At 37.2% G+C, this 23,684-nt stretch overlaps 3 protein-coding genes across 3 annotated transcripts; 1 reads left to right on the plus strand and 2 right to left on the minus strand.

Moving 5' to 3' along the window:
- Positions 1-10: 10 nt before the first annotated feature.
- On the minus strand, positions 11-6,339 carry LOC106162789 (zinc finger C3HC-type protein 1-like). The gene is made up of 9 exons (XM_013540207.3): positions 6,148-6,339; positions 5,082-5,214; positions 4,498-4,648; positions 4,192-4,275; positions 3,802-3,923; positions 3,525-3,658; positions 2,934-3,120; positions 2,321-2,563; positions 11-689 (listed from the first exon to the last, which is right to left on the minus strand). The coding sequence occupies exons 1-9, from the start codon at positions 6,246-6,248 to the stop codon at positions 612-614; spliced, it is 1,233 nt and encodes a 410-aa protein (XP_013395661.3). The 5' UTR covers positions 6,249-6,339; the 3' UTR covers positions 11-611.
- Positions 6,340-7,036: 697 nt separating this feature from the next.
- Positions 7,037-15,961, plus strand: LOC106162786 (uncharacterized). Its single transcript, XM_013540203.3, has 6 exons — positions 7,037-7,159; positions 10,210-10,387; positions 10,648-10,803; positions 11,129-11,265; positions 11,570-11,724; positions 15,687-15,961. Exons 1-6 carry the CDS (start codon positions 7,129-7,131, stop codon positions 15,759-15,761), a joined length of 732 nt encoding a protein of 243 aa, XP_013395657.3. The 5' UTR covers positions 7,037-7,128; the 3' UTR covers positions 15,762-15,961.
- Positions 15,962-15,971: 10 nt separating this feature from the next.
- LOC147761295 (uncharacterized) lies at positions 15,972-23,425 on the minus strand. The gene is made up of 2 exons (XM_087015618.1): positions 23,127-23,425; positions 15,972-19,379 (listed from the first exon to the last, which is right to left on the minus strand). The coding sequence occupies exons 1-2, from the start codon at positions 23,195-23,197 to the stop codon at positions 16,793-16,795; spliced, it is 2,658 nt and encodes an 885-aa protein (XP_086871744.1). The 5' UTR covers positions 23,198-23,425; the 3' UTR covers positions 15,972-16,792.
- Positions 23,426-23,684: the final 259 nt, after the last annotated feature.

A 23,684-nucleotide genomic window follows, 5' to 3' on the forward strand; every position in this document is an offset into this window, starting at 1 on the left:
AAATTGTGCCTTTCTGTCATAATTAAAAATTTTATTCTTACCAGAAAGCTTTTAATATATTTCACAGCACTTAAATGCAATTACTTTGCCCCACTTACTTTGACTTTGACCGCAGTCTTTAAATGAGACTAAAATAAAAATAAAGAATCTTAATGAAATGAAGATAAGAAAATGGGGGCAAAATCTTGTTAAAATTTTTTGTAACAGTAATGAGGTTACTTCAAGACTGGAAAAGTCTGCCACAAAAAACTGAGCAAAACTGAATGTCAACACTCGAATTCATGACAAATCCAAAGTACTGTGTTGCAAGAAAATCCATATGAAGCTTGACGCATGTAAGCACAAACCTTCAATACACTCGGGTACTTTCTAGAAATTCCAGGGATAACTGGATCAGTTGAGCTTCTTCAATAACACTACTTCCTCATATTTTAACTGGAATGAGTTAAACAGAAGGCTGAGTGTCACATGCTTCATCAATATCCCTGCTTGAAGGTAATACTGGCTGACACATCCATGTGTTGAAGACAACCAACTACAGTGAAACTACACACTTCATTTCTGTTGATCAAATGGTTCTGAGGCCTAATTAAACAGCTTACAAATCTTCATCACAGTTTTCCTAGCGTTGGAGAAGACCAGTCATGTAGAACCTTTCGGATATTTTTAAGGCCTTCACTGGGAGGTGTCTGCAAAAATAGTAATAATTCTTCAATCCCTGCCAAGTAAAGTAGGTGAAAAAATATATATGTGTAAGAAGGTTTTCATTTTAAGGGAATTTGAGTTGTAAATAGTGCCATGCAAGTTAACAATCAGATAAACTATATAAGTAGCATTTACAATTTCAAGGATGACCAAAACAGACACTTGTCATCACAGTTTATATTTTGGCTGTCCCAGCATCAACCCTGAATTAGCTCTTACAATAGGACAATCTCAGCTGATACAGATAACTTACAAACAACAAGGCAGCAAAGCTGTCAAATGTACAGACATAAAAGCAGAAAATGATGCACATAATATGTTATCTGTCAATTTGATGCAATATTACATAATGCTTAACAGCAAAATCCAAACCAAAATTTAAACATGCACAACAGGGATGTTAATAATATGGAGCTAGCATAAGGCTTCAGGCTCATGAGTGCCATTTCTCTTAAGAGCCATTTCTCAAAAATTTCACAAATTTAAGAAAATAATCTTATCAAGCTGGTTTGCCAATTTGAGGTACATGTCAATCCTAAGATCATTCTTGTTAGTTAGAAAATAATAAGTAAAACAGTTTCCCTTTCAGACCATCCACCAAATGGGGATTTTTGTCAGTTATGATGCAATTTTACATAATGATGAACTGCATAATCACCACCAATGTTTATTTACCCACTATGTATATCATGGGCATTCAGTAAATGTAACTACCATACAACTTTATGCCCATGGGAGTACTAAGTCCCACACTGAAAATGCCAAGATGTGCAAAAAATGTGCATTTCACAATAACTGCATTACTTCCAGCAAAAGAATCCAATCAGGTTTTCCATCTCAAGCTGTCCTTAGTCCTAGGTTTCTTTTCTGTTAGTTTGAGAACTGACATGGTTTTCCATAAATGGTCACTACAGCAGAAGAGAGTGCAGCATTTTGGAGAAATTCATAGAAAAAAAAAACACTTATTTACAAAAAAGTAATAAATAAATTTAATAAACATAATGTCTACAAAAATAATCCAATCATGATGATTTCACTTGATCTGTAGTTTAGTCCTATAAATCATTCCTGTTAGTTCTCAAACATTATGTGATACAGTTTCTGTTTAATTTTGTCTGCATTGAAACATTTTTGAAAAGTGGATAGAAAAAATGAAAACTTGGGAAATTATTTTATGTAAAAATGGTCCAATAAGGCTAACATTCAAATTTGATCCATATTTTAATATTATAAGTCACTCTAATAAGTTTAAGAATAATAAGTCAATTAATTTTCCATTAACTGCTGTTACAGTGACAAGTGCATGGTGACGACAATGTGTACAGTGACGATAATATGTATAGATACACCGTGTAATTTATCCTTTCTGTGACCCATATCTCTGTTAATCAAAGACTCGTGACAGTGATTTTTAATTTTATAGGTTGGTCATGGCACATCAGTTGATGATATTTGTTATAATAATAATAATAATAATAATAATAATTCATGCCTCAAAACTATGCTACACATGCTTCTCAGTTTACATATGCCTATAAAAGCTTAAACTGCAAAGATAAATAAAAAAAACTACTATAAAAACTATATATCATTAAACCATTGTTCTTGACCCTACCGTTTTCACATTTCTCACAAATTTAGGAGTCAGTTTATCTGTGCTTGCAGAATTAGGAACAAGCCAATCTAGAAGTCTCTTCCAGCCCGGCCTACTATCTTCATCACCTACATAGCTAGACACCACCTCTCTTTGGTCAGATTTCTGTGAATTGCTCTTGTCTTGCTGAGTGCTCGTTATCCACGGACACCAAGATCTGTGTTCACCAATGGGGTTGAAGGAAGTCTTTGCTATGGAGTCATTCTGGATAATAAAGAATGGCATCACAATGTGTTCTTTAACTGTGAAATCATCATAAAGCCAAAATTAAATTAACTGTAACTAAATTAAATTGAGTGGCGTATATTTCCCATTGAAGTTCAGCACAAACCGCATTCTTTACAATCAGGCTTCAATATTTTGATGCTTAAGTATTTTTTGTTAACATATTTACTCAATACTGAATTTAAAAAAATAATACACTTCAAATGCATCATTCAAATTTTAAAGGGATACATTTACTTAATCTTCAGTACCCATTCAATAAATCATCACAACATTTCTCTGTAGATGACAAAGGAGAGTATTATATTACAATAAAATTTAAAGTTTCACATATATTTCTTATACTTGCCAAAAACTTCCTTTTCTTTGGACTTGGACTAGCGCTACCTTCTTTCTTGGAATGGCTGCCATTTTCTATCACAGACTGAGAGCTTTGATCTGTTTCCTGTTCTAAAGAATTATGGGACAAAAAATTCCATAGACCTATCTGCCTTCTGCAAAAATGACAAATAAGGATATCCGTCTTCTTCAAAGAACTGAAAGTTAAGAGAAAACCATAAAGTGAAATATAAAATGTTTGTAGATTATTCATCTTGCCAAATACTAACATATTTGATAAAAGGGGCTGGCATTCTACAGTAAAGACAAAAGTAAACTATCTTTACATTAAGGAATTTCTATGCAATTGAGGATCTATAAAGCTGTGAAATGACTAAAACAGCTCATAATTTGAAGTTTATCACTTACAATATACCTTAGTTATCAAAAATAGAAATTGAGAAAATTTACACCTAATTAATTAAACTGATAAATTGGTTAAGAAATAACAAAAATCTATCTGCTCTACACTGACTGTAAAAAAAAATTATACTTATTAAAATACTAGGAATGACAATCTGTTAAGCATGGCTACATATTTTAGACAGTCTATTTGGTATACCTTATGTCCCAGCCACAGAGTGCCAGCACACAGCTTACTTGATCTGTGAGAGCTGAGTCTAGATTAAAACCTCCACTGCTGCCTTGCTGCTTCACAATCTTAAAAAGATTTTGTACACTGGGACCGCTTAGCTCCTGCAACAATGATGAATGAATTATAATACAACATGATACATTCTCTCTCTCTTCCCCCACTTGTTAACTCTCTCTCTATTACCCCACTTGTTAACTCTCTCTCTCTCTCTCTCTCTCTCTCTCTCTCTCCAATATACCCTTACATGGTCTGCCTGTATATCAAGTTTGGGAAGCTGTGATCCCAGCTGCTTCAGGTTTTGATGTCGTGACAAAAGGTCATCAAGTGCTTCATCTCGCCCAGAATATAAAATGGACATAAAGTGGACTAAAAGTAGAAATAAAATATCATCAATTTATACTAAGGACAGCAAGTTTCTTTCACTTTTTTATACTTAACCTTTATTGTATTCTATTATTGATATGATTGTCTTATTAATAAGGTTTTCTCCACTCAATCAATTTCCAGAAGAATAAGTTTGATATGTACATTTCTTGAAAATAATAGGTAAAAACATAATGTCATTCTTATTCATTCCAAAGAGTTGAAAAAATGCACTCAGAAAAAAGAATCTGTGAGCTATAAAGTGCCATACCTGGGCTTGGGTTAGAAGGCCAGGGGCATATCTTTCTGTGGGAAGACACCAGGGATTCTGCTATCTTTTTACAACTCTCATCATCTGAATGTTAAATGTACTATTCTGTAGTTATGACATATACCTGCAAACAACTTTCAATGCAAAACAGAACCTCTGTCATGAAATAAAGTAAGTTAATCTTCACATACTTACTGGGCACTTCTGGTGAAATGATATATCTCTGCCAGTATTTAATTTCTGTATTATAACACTCAGAACTGCTACACCAAATCTGTTTGCTTACAAAAAATCAAGTATACTCACAAACATCATGATCATAAGTCTTGGGTAGAGAGGCACAGAGCACTGCCTTACAACTGACACATCGTAACATATCTGTGTCCACGTTCTGCCAGCCATACCTGGCACACTGCAGAGGGCAGAGAGATGGAGGTTTAGCAAACCAGCTCACAGCTTACAATGTGATAAGGAAACATCTGTGTATATATATATATATATATATATATATATATATATATATATATATATATATATATAAACGGTTTCACTAATTTTAAGAAAAACTTAGCAAGCCCAGTTCCTTTTTTCTTTTCCCCACTCACACTAGACAATATTATAAAACAAAAATGATTAAAGTAATATTCATATGCATATCAAACAAATAATATACATGTATAATATTTAATATCAATTGATTTTAACATATTCTTAATTACTTTGTATAAACAATTATTATTTTTAAATTACTCAATCAGATATATTTTTGTAGAGAGACAAAACAACAACAATAACAGCAAAAAACATTTCTTGCTAAATGAACAATACTGTCCTTATCATTATTATAACAACTACATGTCCCTGTCTCCACAGTGTGTTTACAAGGATATTGAGTATGTTTCCACTCTGTGGAAGTAAGCAGTCCTGTCCCTGGCATGTGTGGGCAGCTGGACCTCAGCAGATCTGGCTGTGACACCCTCCTCACAGGGTGAGCTGCTTGGAGCAGGAGACTCTCCTTCTTCTCTAGTTAAATTATAGAAAATGGGGGTGTGACTGAAATGCGCAATACACTGCAATACAGCGCAACACAGCGCAATACACTTGATAACACAAGCCCAGTTGCAAGTGCACACAGGAAAGTGTAATTTCAAATAAAATAGGGTGATTTAAAAGCAAAATAAAGTACATAGTAATTAATATTGCTGATAAAACTTGACAATTTTTTCAATGTTTGTCAGCCGCCATGTTGGAGAGTAGCTCTTCTTGGCCAGTAATATATCCAAGAAAAGCCACTCGCCAACATGGCTGCCAACTGGACAATATTAAAGTCTTGCTGATTAGTTAAGTTATATCAACGATATTGCTTACCTAGTAATATAGGTTGTTTTTATATCACCCTACTTTGCTGGGAATGGTCATTTCTTTTTGTGTAATTGCAACTGGATTTGATTTTTGAAGTGTATTGCACTGTGTTGCGCTGTATTGCGGTGTATTGCGCATTTCAGTCACACCGAGAAAATGGCGTTATATTCAGCAGAGGATAGCTTCAAAGCTGAGTGATCGCAGTAATTTTATATCATATACCACGAAGTTCTAGTATAACGACACTAAGAGTAAGAGCTAGAGACGCAGATTATGATTACTCCATAAAGATTAAAAATTACGACTTACCAACACAGTGCACGCTACGGCATTAATAACGTACAACAGTCTTATCCTTGATACTAGTATGTATTCCAAGGTTTATTACAATTTAAAAATCATATCGATAAAAATAATGGGACAAACAAGAAACACTCAAATACTACTTACACTAAACTTACTGTTTCAATTCAATTTTAAGTTAGTTACTAACAACAGGAAGTTCGCAGTGAAAAGAGAACCATCAATAATCATTATATCGATGTTTCTATGCGATCACAACACAATCAATTCTTTGCTTATTTTTATACTTACACGGCATGTCCATTTTTCAGTTCCTTTTTCTTGTCATCTGTTTCATTGTGTAAAAACGAAGACAAAATTGTCCTCACTCGCTGTGCAAAGCCCGCCTGCATCTTACTCACCTAAAAGTATATGAGGTTGGTTGGAACTAAGAGGCAGGTCATGGCAGTTCCAAAGATGGCGGCCACATGTCACTTCAGGCCAGAGAGCACTTGTCAGAGGTTTTGAATGATCTAAAACACGTTGTGTGCACTTAATCTTCATTCATATTTGCTGGGCCTCTAGAAACTCTACGACTAATATCGTAGATCGTTAATGGCGGAAGTTATTACTCTTTTATGAGCGAATCGAAGTCTTCTTTCTCACTGTCTTCATTATAACCTCAATGTTAAGGATGTTATAACCCTTCATTATCATCCAGATACCGAAAATGAGGTTTTTCCTGCATCTAATTATTCAATAATGTATCTATCTTTGTGTTGGATTAAAACAATAAAAAACATCGAAAATATAAAACATCGGCTTTTATAATTCTCGTTGCAATGTTACCAGTAGCATAGGGAACTCATTTTAGCTTTAATCGTCAATTTAACACCTATCTATTTTGAGGTGAGATTGCAGTCGGAAGGCGTAACTCCATCCCTGAACAAGATTTTATCGCGAAAATTTGGCAAAGTTGACCACGAGTGTATAGGCTACGATCACGTGCCGTCATTTCGGTTAAAATGTTTTTGTTATGGAGGTACATGAGCCCCCAATTGCAGATTTTCATTAAACAAATGCATTATTTTGTTTTATCAACAATAAAATCTGTTTCTTATTCTGTATAACGAATAAGGCCAGGTGTTTTTGTAAGCTGGTTTAGGCCTACTAGTACGTATACTTTAGGAAGCAATTATAAATAATTACTTTCTACAGGTGACCCATATTCACGACACAGGTACCAAACTAACTACACGTCGTCCTCTCTTTACTATTACACACAATAACAATATGTCTAGTGAGGAAGAGGCTTCTGCAACAGGTAAGTGGCCGATTTTTCAGGTTTTTGGGCCAGTTTCACAATAGGACTTTAGTAAAAAAAAAATCAGTCTGACTTTTAGACGAAAACTTACACATATTTGACCTGCAAAGATATATCAGCAATAGCCCCATAGATGAATTCGAAGTTAGCCGTTTTGGATCGGTGCCTACATGTATATTCATCTATCGGCACATTGTATGTCATTGGTGTAAGAAGGGCTTTAACCATCTTTTGCCATTTCAGTAAAAGACGATTGTGTTTTGATACTAAACAGGATACATTGTACACGTATTTGTCTACGTAACAAAATGGGGAGGTAAAGTTTAGTGCAAATGCAGAGGGTAGTCCTATATGTGCACTAACTTTATCAGACTGATAAGACTCGAGTTCATCGACTGAGAAAAATTCGCCCAAATCAAAGATCTCTATTTTGATATTCCACGGATTTCATTTTATATTAATATCTACTCCCGCTCCGAAGATAACGAGGCGTCTGCTTCAGAGATTTCTGGACAGGATTTGCTCTGCCCTTCACCAGATCCACAGATTGATATAATGCTAGATATTCACAAGTATGTATCTAGATATTCACAGATATGTCATGACACAATTCTCTGCTGTACGGAAAAGTGCGCATAAATTGTAATTAGCTAATACTGTATATCCAGTGAAAAATCACTCTGTGGCCCTTGTACCTGTTGCGTACCGGTAGAGGGTAGAATGGCTCTGCATAATTCTATTGATTACGCCATGAGACTTCCTCCGGTGCCCTCATAATATTTCACACACAAAATCCATGATCCATATTAACATATTCGACTCATGTCGGGGATTTACCTTTAGTAACTTATGGTGCATCTAATATGTGAAAAGTAAATATCGATAACAAGGCACCCGTAGATTGTTGACAATTGTAACCCTGGTGACGCAGAGATAGCTTTCACAACCAATTGTTACAGATGACCTCCTCGCTCACAAGGTTTATCTTCCACTAAAGAATATCTTTTTATTCTACAAATCAACTCCCTTTAGTGAAAAACGACTTTCCTAAATACCCAGACCTAATTCAACCCAGAGCAATAAATTCAAGCTCATGACTACAATTCTGATATACTGGGGTATAGCGTAAACATACTACCGGTACATGCGAGGCTATTAAAGGGATAATAACTCATCGTATGAGATCTATATTTCACAATAAAAACATTGTGAATAATTCATAGAAATATAATATATTCTGTTTTACCACAAAAATGGCAATTATAGCTTTTTTTTCTGATATCTGAGCTTGTCTTTAGACCACATGACCTCCATTGATGGCTATACTCTGTTTTTTTTAGAAAAAAAACAGGGACTAACTTTGAATGTAAAAATGGATTCATTAACCATTGGTAAGTATGGGAAAATTGTTGTTTACCCCAGGAAAATTCATTTTTTGGCCGAAACGAAGAGTTATTATCCCTTTAATTAACAATTCTGACATGCAATGTAAGGAGACAGATATCCATTATATTTACTCAGTGGTAATGTAATGAATATCAATGTTTGTTAATATGCATCTATTAATATTCATTTATGTGGATAGTTTTGGATAATGATACTGGTCATGCAAAAATTATTAGCATTCCTCTACGTCTTGATATTACCGACAATAGGCAGGTTGTGCTAATTATTGCATTAGAATGTGCCTTTTGTCGTCCATTAGCGTCCTGATGCAGACCCAGTTAAAGAAGGTTCACATTTGCTAGAAATCTTGAGAAAGACTGACATAGAAATTAACTCTTTTAAAAAAATGTTGTATACACATGACGTTTATGTGTAGGCCTGCGAGCATTCTTGATACCGGATCCAAATTTGATCAAGGTATTCAAGACATTAAATCATGTATCTCCTTTATGTTGAGTATATTTACTTCTGCCAAGTTTGTATATTTGTTCTTGTCGGAATGTTGGTTTTGTTAGTTTACAGCCTAACATGAAAAGTTTGGGACAAATTTTCATAATCGAGTTGTAGTTCATTTAGAAATCACTAGTAGGCCTACTTTCCTTGCCTTCCCTGTAAGTGGTGCGCAGGCTAAGTGTATATATGATATGCATGTAAGCGCAAGGCTGCGAGTGCCATATGTAAATGTAGAGAGAAATACATCAATAAAGTAACAGAAAAAGAACTGCTAATGATTAATTATAAGATGTTAAATCACAAAACTGCGGCATGTTCAGGATTTCGGTCGAAAATTGTTTATCGCCAATGAAATACCGTTCTAAGAAAATAAACGTACGTATGTGTTGTTGTAACTTTTCTTTTTCAAATGATTACGTTTTACGAACTGTCAATGAGATTACAGAGGATAATATATTTTGACCAAATAAACATGTCGAAATTTTGTAAAATTTACTCTAAATAATGGCGGTCCAGTAGTTTAGAAAATAAACACTTTCGACCACCGACTGAATTTTCAAGTTTTAAGTGGTTGCTTAATGCTTGCTAGCCAAGATTTAGCTTATTTCAAAAATTGCTTTCAGTTTAATTTTTTTATTGCTAAACGGTGACCCCTTGCCTTAATCATTTTCGCCTAATCTTAGACCCAAGCAGTAATCAATCAGGTAATATATAAGTCAATAAAACAGAGATGTAAGCATCTTCACCTCAGAGCTCAGCGTAGCCTCTTCCCAACCAGTGCGATCCATTTACCGAGAGTGAAATAGCAGTTAACTAACAAGGCTGTATGGAAATTTACCGATAAAATTCCTTTACCTTAATTCACCCGCACGAAAACGAAGTAGATGCTCCAGCGCAGTAGACTACTGCAATCATACTGCAAACATGCTTCAAATCTGCTTCGATGTGGGAGCTAATTAGCATATTTGAAACATGCTTCTATCATGCTGCTAATCTACTGCATTAATGCTCCTCCTCTGTACAACCCTATGTAATTTTTGAAGTAGAATTGCAGTAGGCTATACTGCATTTCTACTGCAAATATGCTCCACACCACTACTGCGTTAATGCTTCTTTGCTACTTCGATACTACTGCATTTTCATGCGGGCAGGGTCTACGCGAGAGTTAATGGCGTTGTTCTGGAGGGGGCACTCCAAGGAAGCAAACCTCCAAGAAATGTTCCTGGATAACGACGCAGACCACTTGGCTGTTACAGAGACGCCGGAGATACTGGCTATGCTGCCTAACTATAAAGACAAGGACGTGGTAGAGCTTGGAGCTGGAATTGGGTGTGTGGCATGGCCTGATTGAGCTTTGAAATATAATTTTAAAATTCTGATTCATAACGAGTACTCTAAACTAGATATCGAAAGTTCCTCAATTTTTATAATCATTGAATCGCAACAAACAAACTAATTCTAAAAATTAGTTAACAAAGCAAAGTTACGCACAAAAAGTAAGGCAACTCAAGATAGTCGGCACACTGGACCAAATCAGTGCCAATCTGAACATGAAAGCTTAGGAAAACTCCATTTTACAAATATTTTAGGCGTTTTACAACATCACTTGCTAAATCTTCCAAGAGTGTCGTAGCTGTTGATTTCATCCAAAACTTTGTTGAAAAGAATCGAGAGACAAATGGGCATTATGGCAACACGACCTTCACATGTGCTGACGTCACTCAGCTGGATCTGCCTTCTTCCAGGTAAGTTAGCGACAGAATCAGACCAAGATCTTAGAGTTCATTCGAACATCTTGTGACACGCATACGTATTACTTTGTGCAAGTATGTTATCCTGGCATAAAGTTATTTGAGACGAAGTTTAATGTAATTATTTTTTCAAACTGGCCCAAAGTTTTGTGTCTTAATAATTCACAGGAATTGTCCAATAAGGGGACGTTTAAAATGCGAGTGGGCGACATTTATCATGGGTCTGTCTCATATTCCTCAGAGGCCTGAAAGTTATGAATATGTGTAGATCCATCGTATAAATATCAACAATGATCAAAGTATAATACGTCAATTACAGTGCTGACGTCATTTTCTCAAATTGGCTTCTGATGTATTTGTCCGATGAGGAAATTGTCACCCTTACTAGGAAAGTGTTGTCATGGTTAAGGGATGATGGCTACTTCTTTTTTCGGGAGTCGTGCCACCACAGTTCCGGTAGGTTTTTTCATGTTTTTTTAACGTTTACTTTGCTAGGCTTATGGGTTTTGTGGTGATAAATTTGAATATGGCAATTTAAAAACTCATTTTTTTTTCGATATTTAGTTTTGTAAGTAAATATTTTGATTCAATACATAATTCTGAAGTCGTGACATTAATGGTAACCAGAACTCGGAACATGTTTAATGATGTTTAGTTAAATGAAATTAAACTGTGGGCAACCCTTCACTAAACAACGCCAATGACAATCGCCTTTCCTTTTACACATATCAGCCTGTATAGTCATGAGTTTCTTTCACAGGCACCAAGCCATTGGTGGACGATTTCAACCCCACCGTGTATCGCAGTCCTGCGGACTACTCTCGTCTGTTGCAGTCTGTGACGTCACAGGCAGACGACGGTGCACCGTTTACATTCAAATTGGTTTATTCAACGAATGTCCAAACATATGCAAAAGTACGTACAGCAGCGATTGTCTTTTTTTAGTAGTTTTTATTAATCGATAACATAGCATTAACAATTATTTATTGGATACAGGAAGTCGAAGATATCTTTCCTGTGTTCAGAAAAAAAAGAATAAAGCTCTAGTCTAGTGAGATTTTTGAAAAAAGGCTCTGCATAAGAGGCAAGGGGCATTTTGGGGTAAAAGTTGGGAACCAGGCTTAATAGCAGAATTTTGGGATGCTGAATCCGATTTACCCGGTTCCCAAGCGAAATTTTGTGTTTTTAACGGTCTAATTTGCAAAATAACAAAATGGCCGCCAGATTTCCTATTTTCTGCAATATCTCTGGAACTAGACAGGCAAATATTACAAATGAAGTGTCTTTACCTATATTTTCAGGGTCGAGGAACATTATTAAGATGTTTCTGTTAGAATTAGATTTACGCAATTTTCCAAAATATGCAAATTAGGATCGCCATTACTGAAAAACCGTTTTACTTCTGTATCTCTGTAACTAGGCAAGCAAACATGACAAATGAAGTGTCTACACCTATGTTATCAGGGTCAGGGAATGTGATAAATCAGATTTCTTGTCTGATGGGTAGCACTGACTTTGTGAATCATGTCCGAGTAGCACATTTTATTGTTTCTTCCCTGTATCTGTCAAACACTAGTCAATCTGCTGATAGTTAGAACCTGCCTTCAGAACTGCTCTTACGTACGTACGTGTCAGCATAACTACCAAAGGTCACTGCATTGTCAGACCTTCCCAGTGAAATTGCCAGTGCTTGCCCATCAATTATAAGGCAAGATGAGCAGAGGCGGATCCAGGATTATTTGAAAGGGGAGTCCGTGGATGCAAAGCCTCCCCCCCCCCCCCCTCCCCACTTGGCAACGGGTTAGGGGCCTGTTGAAGGGCCACGAAAAATTTTGGTATTTAAGAGGGCGAACGGTGCCATTTGGTATGGTTTACAACTATGATTCAGCTGGTCAAAATTATAATTTCAAGGGGGGACCAGAATTCGAATGGGGGGGGTCAGGGCCCCCTTGACCCCCCCCCCCCCCCCCAAATCCGCCACTGGGTGAGGAGTCCTTTAGTTTAATTTCATCAGGGCAGAATACATCTTCTCTTAACCTTCCTGTTACAGATTTGGCCTCAAGGAAATCGTTTAGAAGCTTGAGAAAATGCTCAGACTTGCTATTAACACAGAAATGCTTTTCGTATCGTCAATCATTTAATTGGATTCAATAGAATATCAGAAGATTAAAGCAAAAATTCAAGAAATTTTGTTAATTAAAATGAAACGATACCAATGGGTAACCAGTAAAAAGCTAATGGAAAAATCGCTGAAATGAATGAGTTGAGATGTCATAGTGCGTTTGAAGTATACAGATACATATTGAAATTTAATATGGAATATTTTAGTTTAAAAGGAAAGTGTTGATAATAAATTACCTTTTTAGAAAAATTGATCACAAACGACAATTGTGATCAGGTATATGTGTAGCCAGGTGTGTTGGTTATTGTTCATTAGGCTGCTTTCTCTGAAGCACGGTTATATTACGTAATATGTGGCAGTTTCTCTGAGCAGTCCTCTTTGGCTGGTTACAGAATGCGTATAAAAGGGCAGCAGTTATGCAGAATAAGTCTCTATATTTCGGCAGCGTCCAGTCAGAAGAGTTTGATATTTTTCAGACTCTTAGCTGACCTTACGGTATGTGAACTAACGGCAGCGACTTGCCACACTATTGTTGCATTATGTCAGAATGGACAGAAGCAAACTGCTATTGCCAGACAGCTGAATGTGTCCTAGGGAGCAGTTTCTAACGTCTTACAGAAACACGCCCAGACTGGTGCATTAACACAGAGACCACGGCCAGGACGTCCTTAAGTCACCACCAGAAGGGAATACCGCTTGCTTCTGCGGTTATGTCGTAACAACCGGATAAAGACAACTCTTGCTGTACAAAATGAGTGGCAAATTACCATTCAAAAGCATGTTTCTAGAACTCTAGTGAATGCAAGGCTACTTTTAGCTGGTTAACTCTATGAACAGAGCAACATGGTGGGCTAGACGCCATTTGCGGTTCCAGGCACAGCACTGGGTTCATGTAGATTTTTACAGATGAGGCAGGGTTTGAATTCCACCACCGCGATGGCTGAATCAGAGTCAGTAGGTTTCCAGACGAGTTACTGCACGAGGATTGTGTCACACTACAGTGACTTGTGGCCGTGGCAGTATCTCTGTATGGGCCGGTTTCCACTCTGGAGCCAAAACAATATTGGTGGCAATTGACGGAAACTTCAACCAGATAAAATACAGGGACATTTTAGAGAGTACTTGCTGCAATTTGCAAGAAGGTACTTCCAGGACAACTTCATCCTGCAAGATGACAATGCCCGACCACACCATGCCCATGCAATAACTGCTTTTCTGCAAAACCAAGAGGTAAACCAGTTGCCTTGGCCGACGAAATTCCCCTGACATGAATTCTATAGAAAACCAGTGGGCATAAATCGCTAGCAGAATGAAGAGTTTACCCGTCCAGCCTACAAATCGGCACAAGCTTATGCAATCTCTGACTAATGCGTGTAACACAATACTGGATCATACTCTCAGAAACCTCTCTGCATAGAATGAGGGCTCTGGTTGCAGCTAGAAGAGGCTGCACGCGTTGTTATCAGTTTCCATTTTTCACATTTGTCTTGATGATTCTTTTGTGTGAGAGAAAATCCTTACCAACTGATATTCTTGATAATATCGAGTTCATAAGAATTTAATACCTCGTTGTTATCAGCTATAAAATTATCCATGCGCTGTTTATAACGCTGATATGAATACGTATTTAAATTAAATTTTTGATGATGTATTCACACGGGTTGATTTATTAAAGCCATATCGAACACGATAACAAGTGTTTTTTCATCCATTACTAATATATGGGAAAAAAGAAAATATGTTTGAAAAAAATCCATTTTAAATGTGAGGTCTGTACATTGCATCACATGAATTACATGATTGGGCAAATCCCTCCATTGCATTAATAAGGTAATATTTTTTGCAATTGTGTACATTTGCAATATGTTTACATCCCAATGGCAGCGCAGTATTTAATTGCAAAATTCAATTCAGATTCGAATAATTGCTACAGTGTGACAGTGTAGCACTCATTGCTGAATTGATTATAGTGAAAATGTCTTAATCACTTTCCCTAATGCTAAAAACATGGGTGTGGGCACTTAATATGTCATTTTTGCTTGCCTAGTTAACGCAAAAGCAGTTCTGAAGGCAGGTTCTAACTATCAGCAGATTGACTAGTGTTTGACAGATACAGGGAAGAAACAATAAAAGGTGCTACTCGGACATGATTCACAAAGTCAGTGCTACCCATCAGACAAGAAATCTGATTTATCACATTCCCTGACCCTGATAACATAGGTGTAGACACTTCATTTGTCATGTTTGCTTGCCTAGTTACAGAGATACAGAAGTAAAACGGTTTTTCAGTAATGGCGATCCTAATTTGCATATTTTGGAAAATTGCGTAAATCTAATTCTAACAGAAACATCTTAATAATGTTCCTCGACCCTGAAAATATAGGTAAAGACACTTCATTTGTAATATTTGCCTGTCTAGTTCCAGAGATATTGCAGAAAATAGGAAATCTGGCGGCCATTTTGTTTTTTTGCAAATAAGACCGTTAAAAACGCAAAATTTCGCTTGGGAACCGGGTTAATCGGATTCAGCATCCCAAAATTATGCCAATAAGCCTGGTTCCCAACTTTTACCCAAAAATGCCCCTACCATTCATCTTTTGTGGAAATCCCACTAGACTACTCCTGATTCCTTGGAATAGCCGTTTCAATATGGTCAAATAGGACCTAATGATAGGCCTAATGCAGAGAGCACATTTGCTCATAATAGGCAAAAATGAAAAAATGTTCTTCAAATACACGTTTCTTTGACTTCCAGATGAAACATAATGAAAACCAGATATGTTGGCTGTTCAAGAAAACGCGCAGAAATAAGGACGACATACACAGTTAAAAGACACCCAGCTGCACATACGTACATAAAGATAGGCCTACATAGGCCTACAGTATTATCACGGGAGGTGCAGTTATGCATGTATATATTCGTTTTTGTCTGGAGAGTGGAGAGATCAAGTGTGGAGACGCCACTGTACAGATAAATGAGGCACTCAATTTGGACAATTTTAACTTATTTATAGCGTGCCCAAAATTGCATTATCTGTGGACAGAGGTGAAGTAAGGTGTATTTTACAGTATTGTCGTCTGACCTAACGGCTTGGTATTGTTCAACACCAGGCTCATATTATAAGCTATTAAAAACGTGTTCATAATTTATATGCTAGGCCAACTCAGAGTTTAAATTTACATTTTTTTTTGTACTTTTTTTTGCCATTCATCTTTGGCTGGTGTTTGCGGACAAATAAGCATTCATTTCATGTGGAAATAGTTTATTTATGAACAATGCTCTGTTGAATTGGATCAAACTATTAAAGCAATATCTTTTACATCCTGCGGGTTTAATAGGATTCCTGATAAGGCTGATCGTGGCCATATTAATATAAAATTTATATTTCATTTTCTATTTCACTATAATTTGCATTTAGCAAACCATACTAGCATGGATTAATTGTGTAGGCTCAAAAACAGTGTTTCTAAAATAACGTCGCTTGAGTTCTACAGGTATTTCCACGATTTAAAAGTACTACTATTTTTTATTATTATGCATAGATTAGTTATTCACATGAAATATCAATCCGCCAACTAAGGTAACACTGCCTTTGCCTCGACTCGATTCCACAGACAATTTGTCCAAAATCACATCAGTATAACTGACAGAGAATGTTTTCGCACAACTAGAAGCCATTAAAATCAGCTACGTAATTCACACGTGTACCATAACATAAAAACCGAAATAATTATACATTATAAAAATCAGAGCACATGAAGCATTTAAGATGGGGTAGACATCTTTCATTCTTTGGTGGACATCAACAGTATCCTAATTCTTTGTCGAAACGTTTAATTTCAGCAAGCCGTTTATAGTCCCTACAAGAAAGGATTCTGCATAAAGTGAAATCCAATTTCTCTGCGACCATGTTGGCTATTTCCGCTTTGTTTCGTAGCGTCAATGTAAAACACGTCTGCCCCTATCAAACAGAAAGCTCCCCAGTAGAATGGATCAGCATACTTGGTTTTGTTTATTGACATAGCGTATGTGAGTGATGCTGAGGCCGACTGGCCGTTCAGGAAACTGGTGTAGAACTGGGTCATGACCATTTCGGTAGCGTCATCGGGAAGTTGCCAGAGAGCCACGAGCACCGCCTGTGCCCCTGCTGCGAGGAAGGAACGCGCCAATCCAACGACCCCCTCTCCAGAGATAGCACCACGCGCGCTGTTGCAGGCGCTTAATACAACTAAATTTGCCCTCAGCTTCATGCCAATGATCTCGGCGTCCGTTAGCTGATAACTCTCTTTGGAGACAGATCCTAGGCCATCCTCAAAACCAATTGCTGGCGCGAGAGCCAGGTAACTTTCCTTCCATGACCCATGGCATGCGAAATGGATAAAATCAGCATTTGGCAATCTGTGCATAACCTCGTCTTTCCTCGCACTTTCTCCTATTAGTAAGCACGCCCCTTGGAACATGTCGGCAACATTCCTCGCCTCCCTCTCCGCCCCTGGCAGGCGGACCAAATTCGCCCCTGGCGGAGTGGCAGGGTTGCCGATGACAAGAAATCCGGATGTTTTACTTACAGATGCTGGGCTGGTTTCTTTGACGTCATTTAGGTAGGCCAAAAGTCTGATCGAAGGGGCCAGCATCACGTGCGCTAGCTGGAAAATGTATTTCCTGGCAGTATTTATCAAAGCCGAGAACGGAACAAGAAAAAGTTCGGAGCTTGGGACGATTAGCAGTCGTTCACTGGATTCACATTCACCTCTCAGTATTTCTGCATTTCCCTCGAGAGGTTTAATAAGGAGGTTATAAACTTCTTGTAGAACATCCTTTAACTGGTCTCCTGCATTTTCTGTTTGTGGCTTATTATCCTCCAGATCTTCTGGTAATGCGTTCCTTTCGTCAGCGTCAGCACTTCTACTTTCCACCACTTCAACTGACCGACTCTTGGCAGCTATGTTTCCCTGCAGCTTGGATATGAGAGCAATAAAACTATGCCAAGGGTAAGGGATAATTTTCCACTCCATTCCAAATGTACTGAGTCGTGGCACTATTACCCAAACCAGGAATCCTTCAAAAAGCTCGTTCTTGATAAAAGAATAAACAAGGGCAGTATGACAAAGGTGATTTAATACCCGATACATTGCAACCTCGCTTAAGGAGTGTTCTATGAACTTGAGAGCCCGGGTTTTGCCGTCTGTACCGTTGTCAGTTCTGCCGTGACTGGACACTATGCACCCGATGAGTGAGCTGGCCCGGTCTTGCTCAGCGGCCAGAAGTGCGTCTTCTCCCTTCTGGGGGGAACAGGCTAATACCAACTGGAGCATCTGACCACATTCAGTGAGGCGGTCAGAGAAAGCTAACCTGTGTATGTCTTTCTTTAAATTCATTTGGATTACATGTAGGAACCCCATAGCTTCGTTTAAATAATTTGCAATCTTTTTCCCTTCTTCTGCCCGAAGTTTTAAATGTTCGTTGAATGTAAAGGAACGCAGGTAACTTAGTCCCAAGCTTAAATTCACTTCAAACAGCTTGAGTTTGTGATCCAATATGGCAAAGCTTTCTCTAGCTTTGTTTAATGCTTCTTGTTGGGATTTTAGATCTCCCTTCTTACGATAGATTTCGGCCAAAGAAAGGCAAATTTCTCCCTCTACATTGTAATTATCCTTTGCCAAACCCTGAGCCTGAGATGCAAGCAGTAAAGCATCATCGAGCTTTGCCAAACCAGTAAGTACATCTATTTTGCATATATTAAGCCGCACTCGATCTTTCTTTGACATGACGAGTTCGTTGGCTTGCAACATGGTTTCCATGGCATGCATAAGTTGCTCTTGTTTCAACTGGTCATTTTTCTCTCCGATAGCACGGGCCATATGCAGTTTCAGTTGCGCAAAAATTATACAGACTTTAGCGTGGTCTTTGGACTTTTTGGGAAGACGGGAAAGGACTTCATCGCAACATTGACCATAGTGCGAAGCAGCATCATAATCGTAGCACTTATCAGAAGTGAAGACCTCCACCAATGCTCCATAAATTTTTGCTTCCCGGGCGTTGTCTCTCGCATTTTGGGCAATTTCTAACTGAGAGAGAAACGATTTCACAGCATCGTCCACACTCCCTACTTGGAGGTAATATTTCCCAGTGACCAGAAGTGCTGAACGTTCAATGCGCGATAACTGCAAACGTTTGGCGATCTTCAACGCCTTTTTGATGTGACGAAAGCTGAGGTCAAACTCGGCACAGATAAAGTGTAGTTTCGATAATTCTTTATGTAAAAATGCAACTTCGGGACTTATCGTCTTCTTTTCGTAGTGTTTCAGTACGTTTGTGAAGGCCTTAATAGCTAATTTTGTCCTTCCTGTGCTCTTGTGCTGAAAAGCCTCTCGGCTATCTTCGTGGAACTTCGAGTGCAAACAAAAACTCTCATTTGCGGAAGCCATGGTTACGTTTGCATACAATCTGAAAAAATCATATCGATATCGCATTTATGTTTGTGTCATCAACTCAAAATATAGAGCTTTCAATTAATTGCCTTATTTCTAAACACTGTGTTACGCAATGTAATTATATATTTTCATTCAGAAGGTCTTAGCTTAGATATAGCTATAATATTGCAGTAGAATGTGATGATTTATATATGTATAGTTTCAATTTGACATTTATATTCTATAATTCAATTATCTTCATATAAAATATAAGTAACGAATACAGAGTACAGGCCCACCACCCCCCTTTTGCTCCCCCCCCCCCCCTCACAGAAACACTCACAACCCAGGGGCGGATTGAAACCTTTCTTTCGAAAGACGGTCAAATTTTCAAGTTTACATTGTTCATTCGCTGTAAGGTCAAATTTGGAGGATGGATCAACAAAGATAATTTGAATGACTGTCAGAAAATAGCTCTGGATACGCCCCTGCAAACAAATTAATTTTCAAGCAGAAATGTTGACTTGGAGGTAAGAAAAAAATTAGCATCAGATGAGGGGGGGCGATTATACTGCCCAAGATGTTTATTCAACTATTACACCGTATCTTGGACATATTATGTCCAAGCTCTGCATTTATAAACGTAACACAAAAAGCTCTTTCTTATCTGTGCACATGCTACAACAACATATTAAAACGCTGTTTCGTTATTCCCCCAGTTATTTTCAAATTTTTTCTTGGAACATCTAGCCTGCCTTGCAAATATAACATCTGTCTTTTTGCATGGCAGTAAACCTATTCATTGTTCATTTCAAACTCGATGGCTAGCAGGTGTTTGCACTCATTGACACCTCTTCTTCGCCAAATGATTGACAAGTGACAGCTGCAACTATGAAATTGACATTAGTTAATTTCATCATCACTGCATGTTTACAAACAATCCTGTTTATCATGACATTTCGCTCAGAGGATTATTGCTCTGTTAAAAATATTACATGATAGACTCTATGGGTCTCAAAAAAAAAACTAATCGTTAGTTTGTTGATGCAAGGTGTACATCGACCTGTTTATATATTAACTGCCCGTTAACAGCAAAAAGTGCAAAAATGTTTATTAATCAGCTGCTCATGCAGCAGAATGGAGAAGGAAAGGAAGCGAAAATCGAAATGATATTGAAAAAATAAAGTTGAAAAGCAACTCCACCTTGACTCCAGTAGCTGTTAAGAAATAAGTTCATTCGCTGTAAGCTCAATTTTTGAGTTAGACGTAATATTTTTCATGAATTATTGAATAATATACACATGGCTTAAGAAGGGATTTTACCCCTTGACCCCTCCCCCTCTCTGCTTCCCTCTTTAGCCCCTCTTCCCGGGCCGGCCTTACGCCTATAATTTAGGTGGCACACAGGTTGCCAGAAAACTTGATTTCAAAAGTTTCTGTTTGATCTACGACTACCCGTCGTTCAATAAGATATTGGTAAGATCAACGATATATATAATACATACATAATCCCGGCAGATCCAGGATTGTGCTGGAGGAGAAGAGGGGAGCACAAGGACAAAAGTATTGAGTAGCTGACGACGACAGTTTTACAACTCATTCTCAATTCAACATTTTTCATTTTGATAAAAGTGAGCGAGCGAAATAATCATTTGTCCAAATAGAACTTAACTAACGTCAGTCTAGCTATTTAAAAAATAAAAATAATACTGACTAGATTTATCTGTTCTCACAAAAAAAAAAAAAAAACGGACTAAAATTATAAACCTTCTTTACTCTCGCTCACAGCACCATCTCACTTTCTCCAATGGAACTACTTTATTTTTTACTAAAGTAGAAAATCTGCATCTTGTCAAAAAGCGAGCATGATGCCTAACATCTAGAATGTTTATTTTGAATAACATTATAAATACCTTGCGCCTACTTTCGCGGTTTCGCCGGGTTTTTATAAATTGGAAAAAAAACTTACGTTGAGTCTTTTGGTCATTACTTATAGTTGTTTGATGTTTTGTGTAAAATTTTAGCCATTAATAATATCTTCAATTCAGTTACATCAATTAAAAACAAGACGATATGGTAACAGGGCACAGCCAAAAACTGCATTCTCATAGAAAGTAATTTGCAACACCTTCGTTATCAGGCTTTGTGGAAAAAATATTTGAGGTTGAACAAAATCATTAAAATGTCAGTAAAATAAACGTGCATATCGTAATACCCTTTCAGCGCAGTGAAATTTTTGGTAGTGTTAATGAATTGTAAATATTATCCAAAAGAGTTGCTATTTTTAAAACTTTCGTTACTAAAATTGGCTAAAACCTTCGTTGCTGAATAAAAAAAATCCCCCATACTAGAAAAGCATGGATTTGAAATTTTTCAATGATTTACATAAAAATCCAGTCCTTTTCTGTCTCCACAGATTAAAAAAAGTAGAATTCGCGAATATTTCTTTAACTTCAAATTTCACTTTTCTGTTTTCTTCAAATGAATCTGTGTATTGAGAATGTGTGTTAGTGGACACAGGGATTAAAAAAAAACATGATTTTGCCTCGCATCGATTGTTACGAGTTTTCGTTATTCAATTTTCTTCAGAGATTATGACTTAGCAAAAGAGGGAAATAATGCATTGGTGTGCCCAGGTCTGTCGTGTTTTAGGTGTTTGTGAAATGGAGCATCTGTTTAATGAATTAATAACTTAATAAATATTAGTGTTATTAAGGATAAAAGGCTCAAGAGAGAGTATGGAAGGAGGCCCTGCTAAAAAATTCCAAATAAAGGGTCTACAGGAAATTTAAAGAAAAGATCAATCACGGTCCAGTTTAGAGCCTGAATACTTCCATTACATGCTGAAACAGGTCCATTTGTAAACAAGAAGTTGGAAGATACGAGTAGACTTTGTATGCTTTGTAACGAACAAACTGTAGAAGATGAATATCATTTTTTATTTCATTTCTCAGTTTATGAAAATCTCAGGCAAAAATGGTGTGAAAAAGTAAAAATGAGCGATTGTATCTTTCATGACCTGGAGGAGGTTAAAGAGAGACCTCGATTGCTTTTCACAGACTTCCATATAAGCACAGCGAGGTTTCTCTTTAACTGTTTTCAGGTCAGAAAGAAGTTATATAATTAATGGTAAAGCTGGTAACTTTGTAAGCCCACAGGACTGGACCGATACTTATTAGTTATATATTTTTCATATTATTGTATTATGTATTATATTTGTATATATTCGGTAATGTCACGGAAATAAATCTATTTAACTATTCAATACCCTGGCATCTAGCCCTTATACAAGTGAGTGAAAAAGAAAACCGACAGCTGACTGCGTTTTTCCTCATGTGATCGACCTAGACACAGCGTGGTTACATTGTGACAGGAACGTAGACGCAGCGTCACCGTCACGTGTTTTTAGTATGCAGAAAGACTGCCCCCATGTCCTTCTACCAACTGTGGGTAAAACATGGTTTCCATTTATTTGGAACTTGCTAACATGTAGGAAATGTCATTGAATTACAGTGTGATTATGGAATTTAAAATAAGGGTTTTAATGATATCTGTACCCTCTGCTTGGCAGCCTAAAGAAGTCTGATCTATCACAATTTAAGGCCTAAAAGACCGTTGGGAGGAGAGATTATTTATATTGGCCAAGTTTTCTGTGTACCAGTGCATGGCATATTGAATGGGGACATAAGGATGTTTTAACAGTTTAAAAACTCAGTCTAGTGGACCGGTAGCTCGCGAGAACAAAAAGGCACATCATTGAAAAGATAGGTTATATGCTTACCTATTCGCTTCTTCAACTGAATCCGGGTCAATGGATGTCGAAGTTTTTAATGTCGACTTCACAGTCAACATCAAGTCTTCTCACTGTGAGATATCATCCGGGACAGGTTCTTGCTTTGAAACATATCCAACATATCTCAAGTGGTATTTGTTACGGTAAGCACCGCCTTAATGTTGATAAATAACCACAAAAGCGCCCATAACGCCGCTTTGGCAGTACAGCAGACAACTGCAGTACATCTGACCTTATGTTATATGAAACGACATGAACTAGCGTGGAATAAAAAAAATTAGCCCAGAGCGCCGATACACTACAGGGCCACCTGGTGTTGATTTTTTTGTAACCATTAATCTTGAAATAACCATTTATCCGTCTATATACTAATTATATTTTCTTTTTGTTTATTGACTCTTCGTCGACTCTATTCATTTAGGGGTTTGGCTACGTCAGGTGAAAGTCTTCGTTTACAAATTATCGTTGTGAAATATTCGCTAGCGTCAATAAATTGAATTTAAAAGCCAAAGTTTGTGTTAACTGGGCCAAAGAGTTTTGCACGAA

Source organism: Lingula anatina, chromosome 6 (assembly GCF_051362555.1).
Source record: "Lingula anatina isolate TDL-2025a chromosome 6, LinAna3.0, whole genome shotgun sequence".
Taxonomy (NCBI): domain Eukaryota; kingdom Metazoa; phylum Brachiopoda; class Lingulata; order Lingulida; family Lingulidae; genus Lingula; species Lingula anatina.

Excerpts from the sequence above, each read along its gene's own strand:
- LOC106162789 (XM_013540207.3), bottom strand. The coding sequence starts at position 6,248 with ATGCAGGCGGGCTTTGCACAGCGAGTGAGGACAATTTTGTCTTCGTTT. Across the intron at positions 3,121-3,524 it reads CTCTGTGGCTGGGACATAAG|TTCTTTGAAGAAGACGGATA; the intron begins GTATACCAAATA and ends CTTAACTTTCAG. Across the intron at positions 2,564-2,933 it reads CAAAGAAAAGGAAGTTTTTG|AATGACTCCATAGCAAAGAC; the intron begins GCAAGTATAAGA and ends TTTATTATCCAG.
- LOC106162786 (XM_013540203.3), top strand. The coding sequence starts at position 7,129 with ATGTCTAGTGAGGAAGAGGCTTCTGCAACAG. Across the intron at positions 10,388-10,647 it reads GAGCTTGGAGCTGGAATTGG|GCGTTTTACAACATCACTTG; the intron begins GTGTGTGGCATG and ends CAAATATTTTAG. Across the intron at positions 10,804-11,128 it reads CTGGATCTGCCTTCTTCCAG|TGCTGACGTCATTTTCTCAA; the intron begins GTAAGTTAGCGA and ends CGTCAATTACAG.
- LOC147761295 (XM_087015618.1), bottom strand. The coding sequence starts at position 23,197 with ATGTTGACTGTGAAGTCGACATTAAAAACTTCGACATCCATTGACCCG. Across the intron at positions 19,380-23,126 it reads TCAGTTGAAGAAGCGAATAG|ATTGTATGCAAACGTAACCA; the intron begins GTAAGCATATAA and ends TGATTTTTTCAG.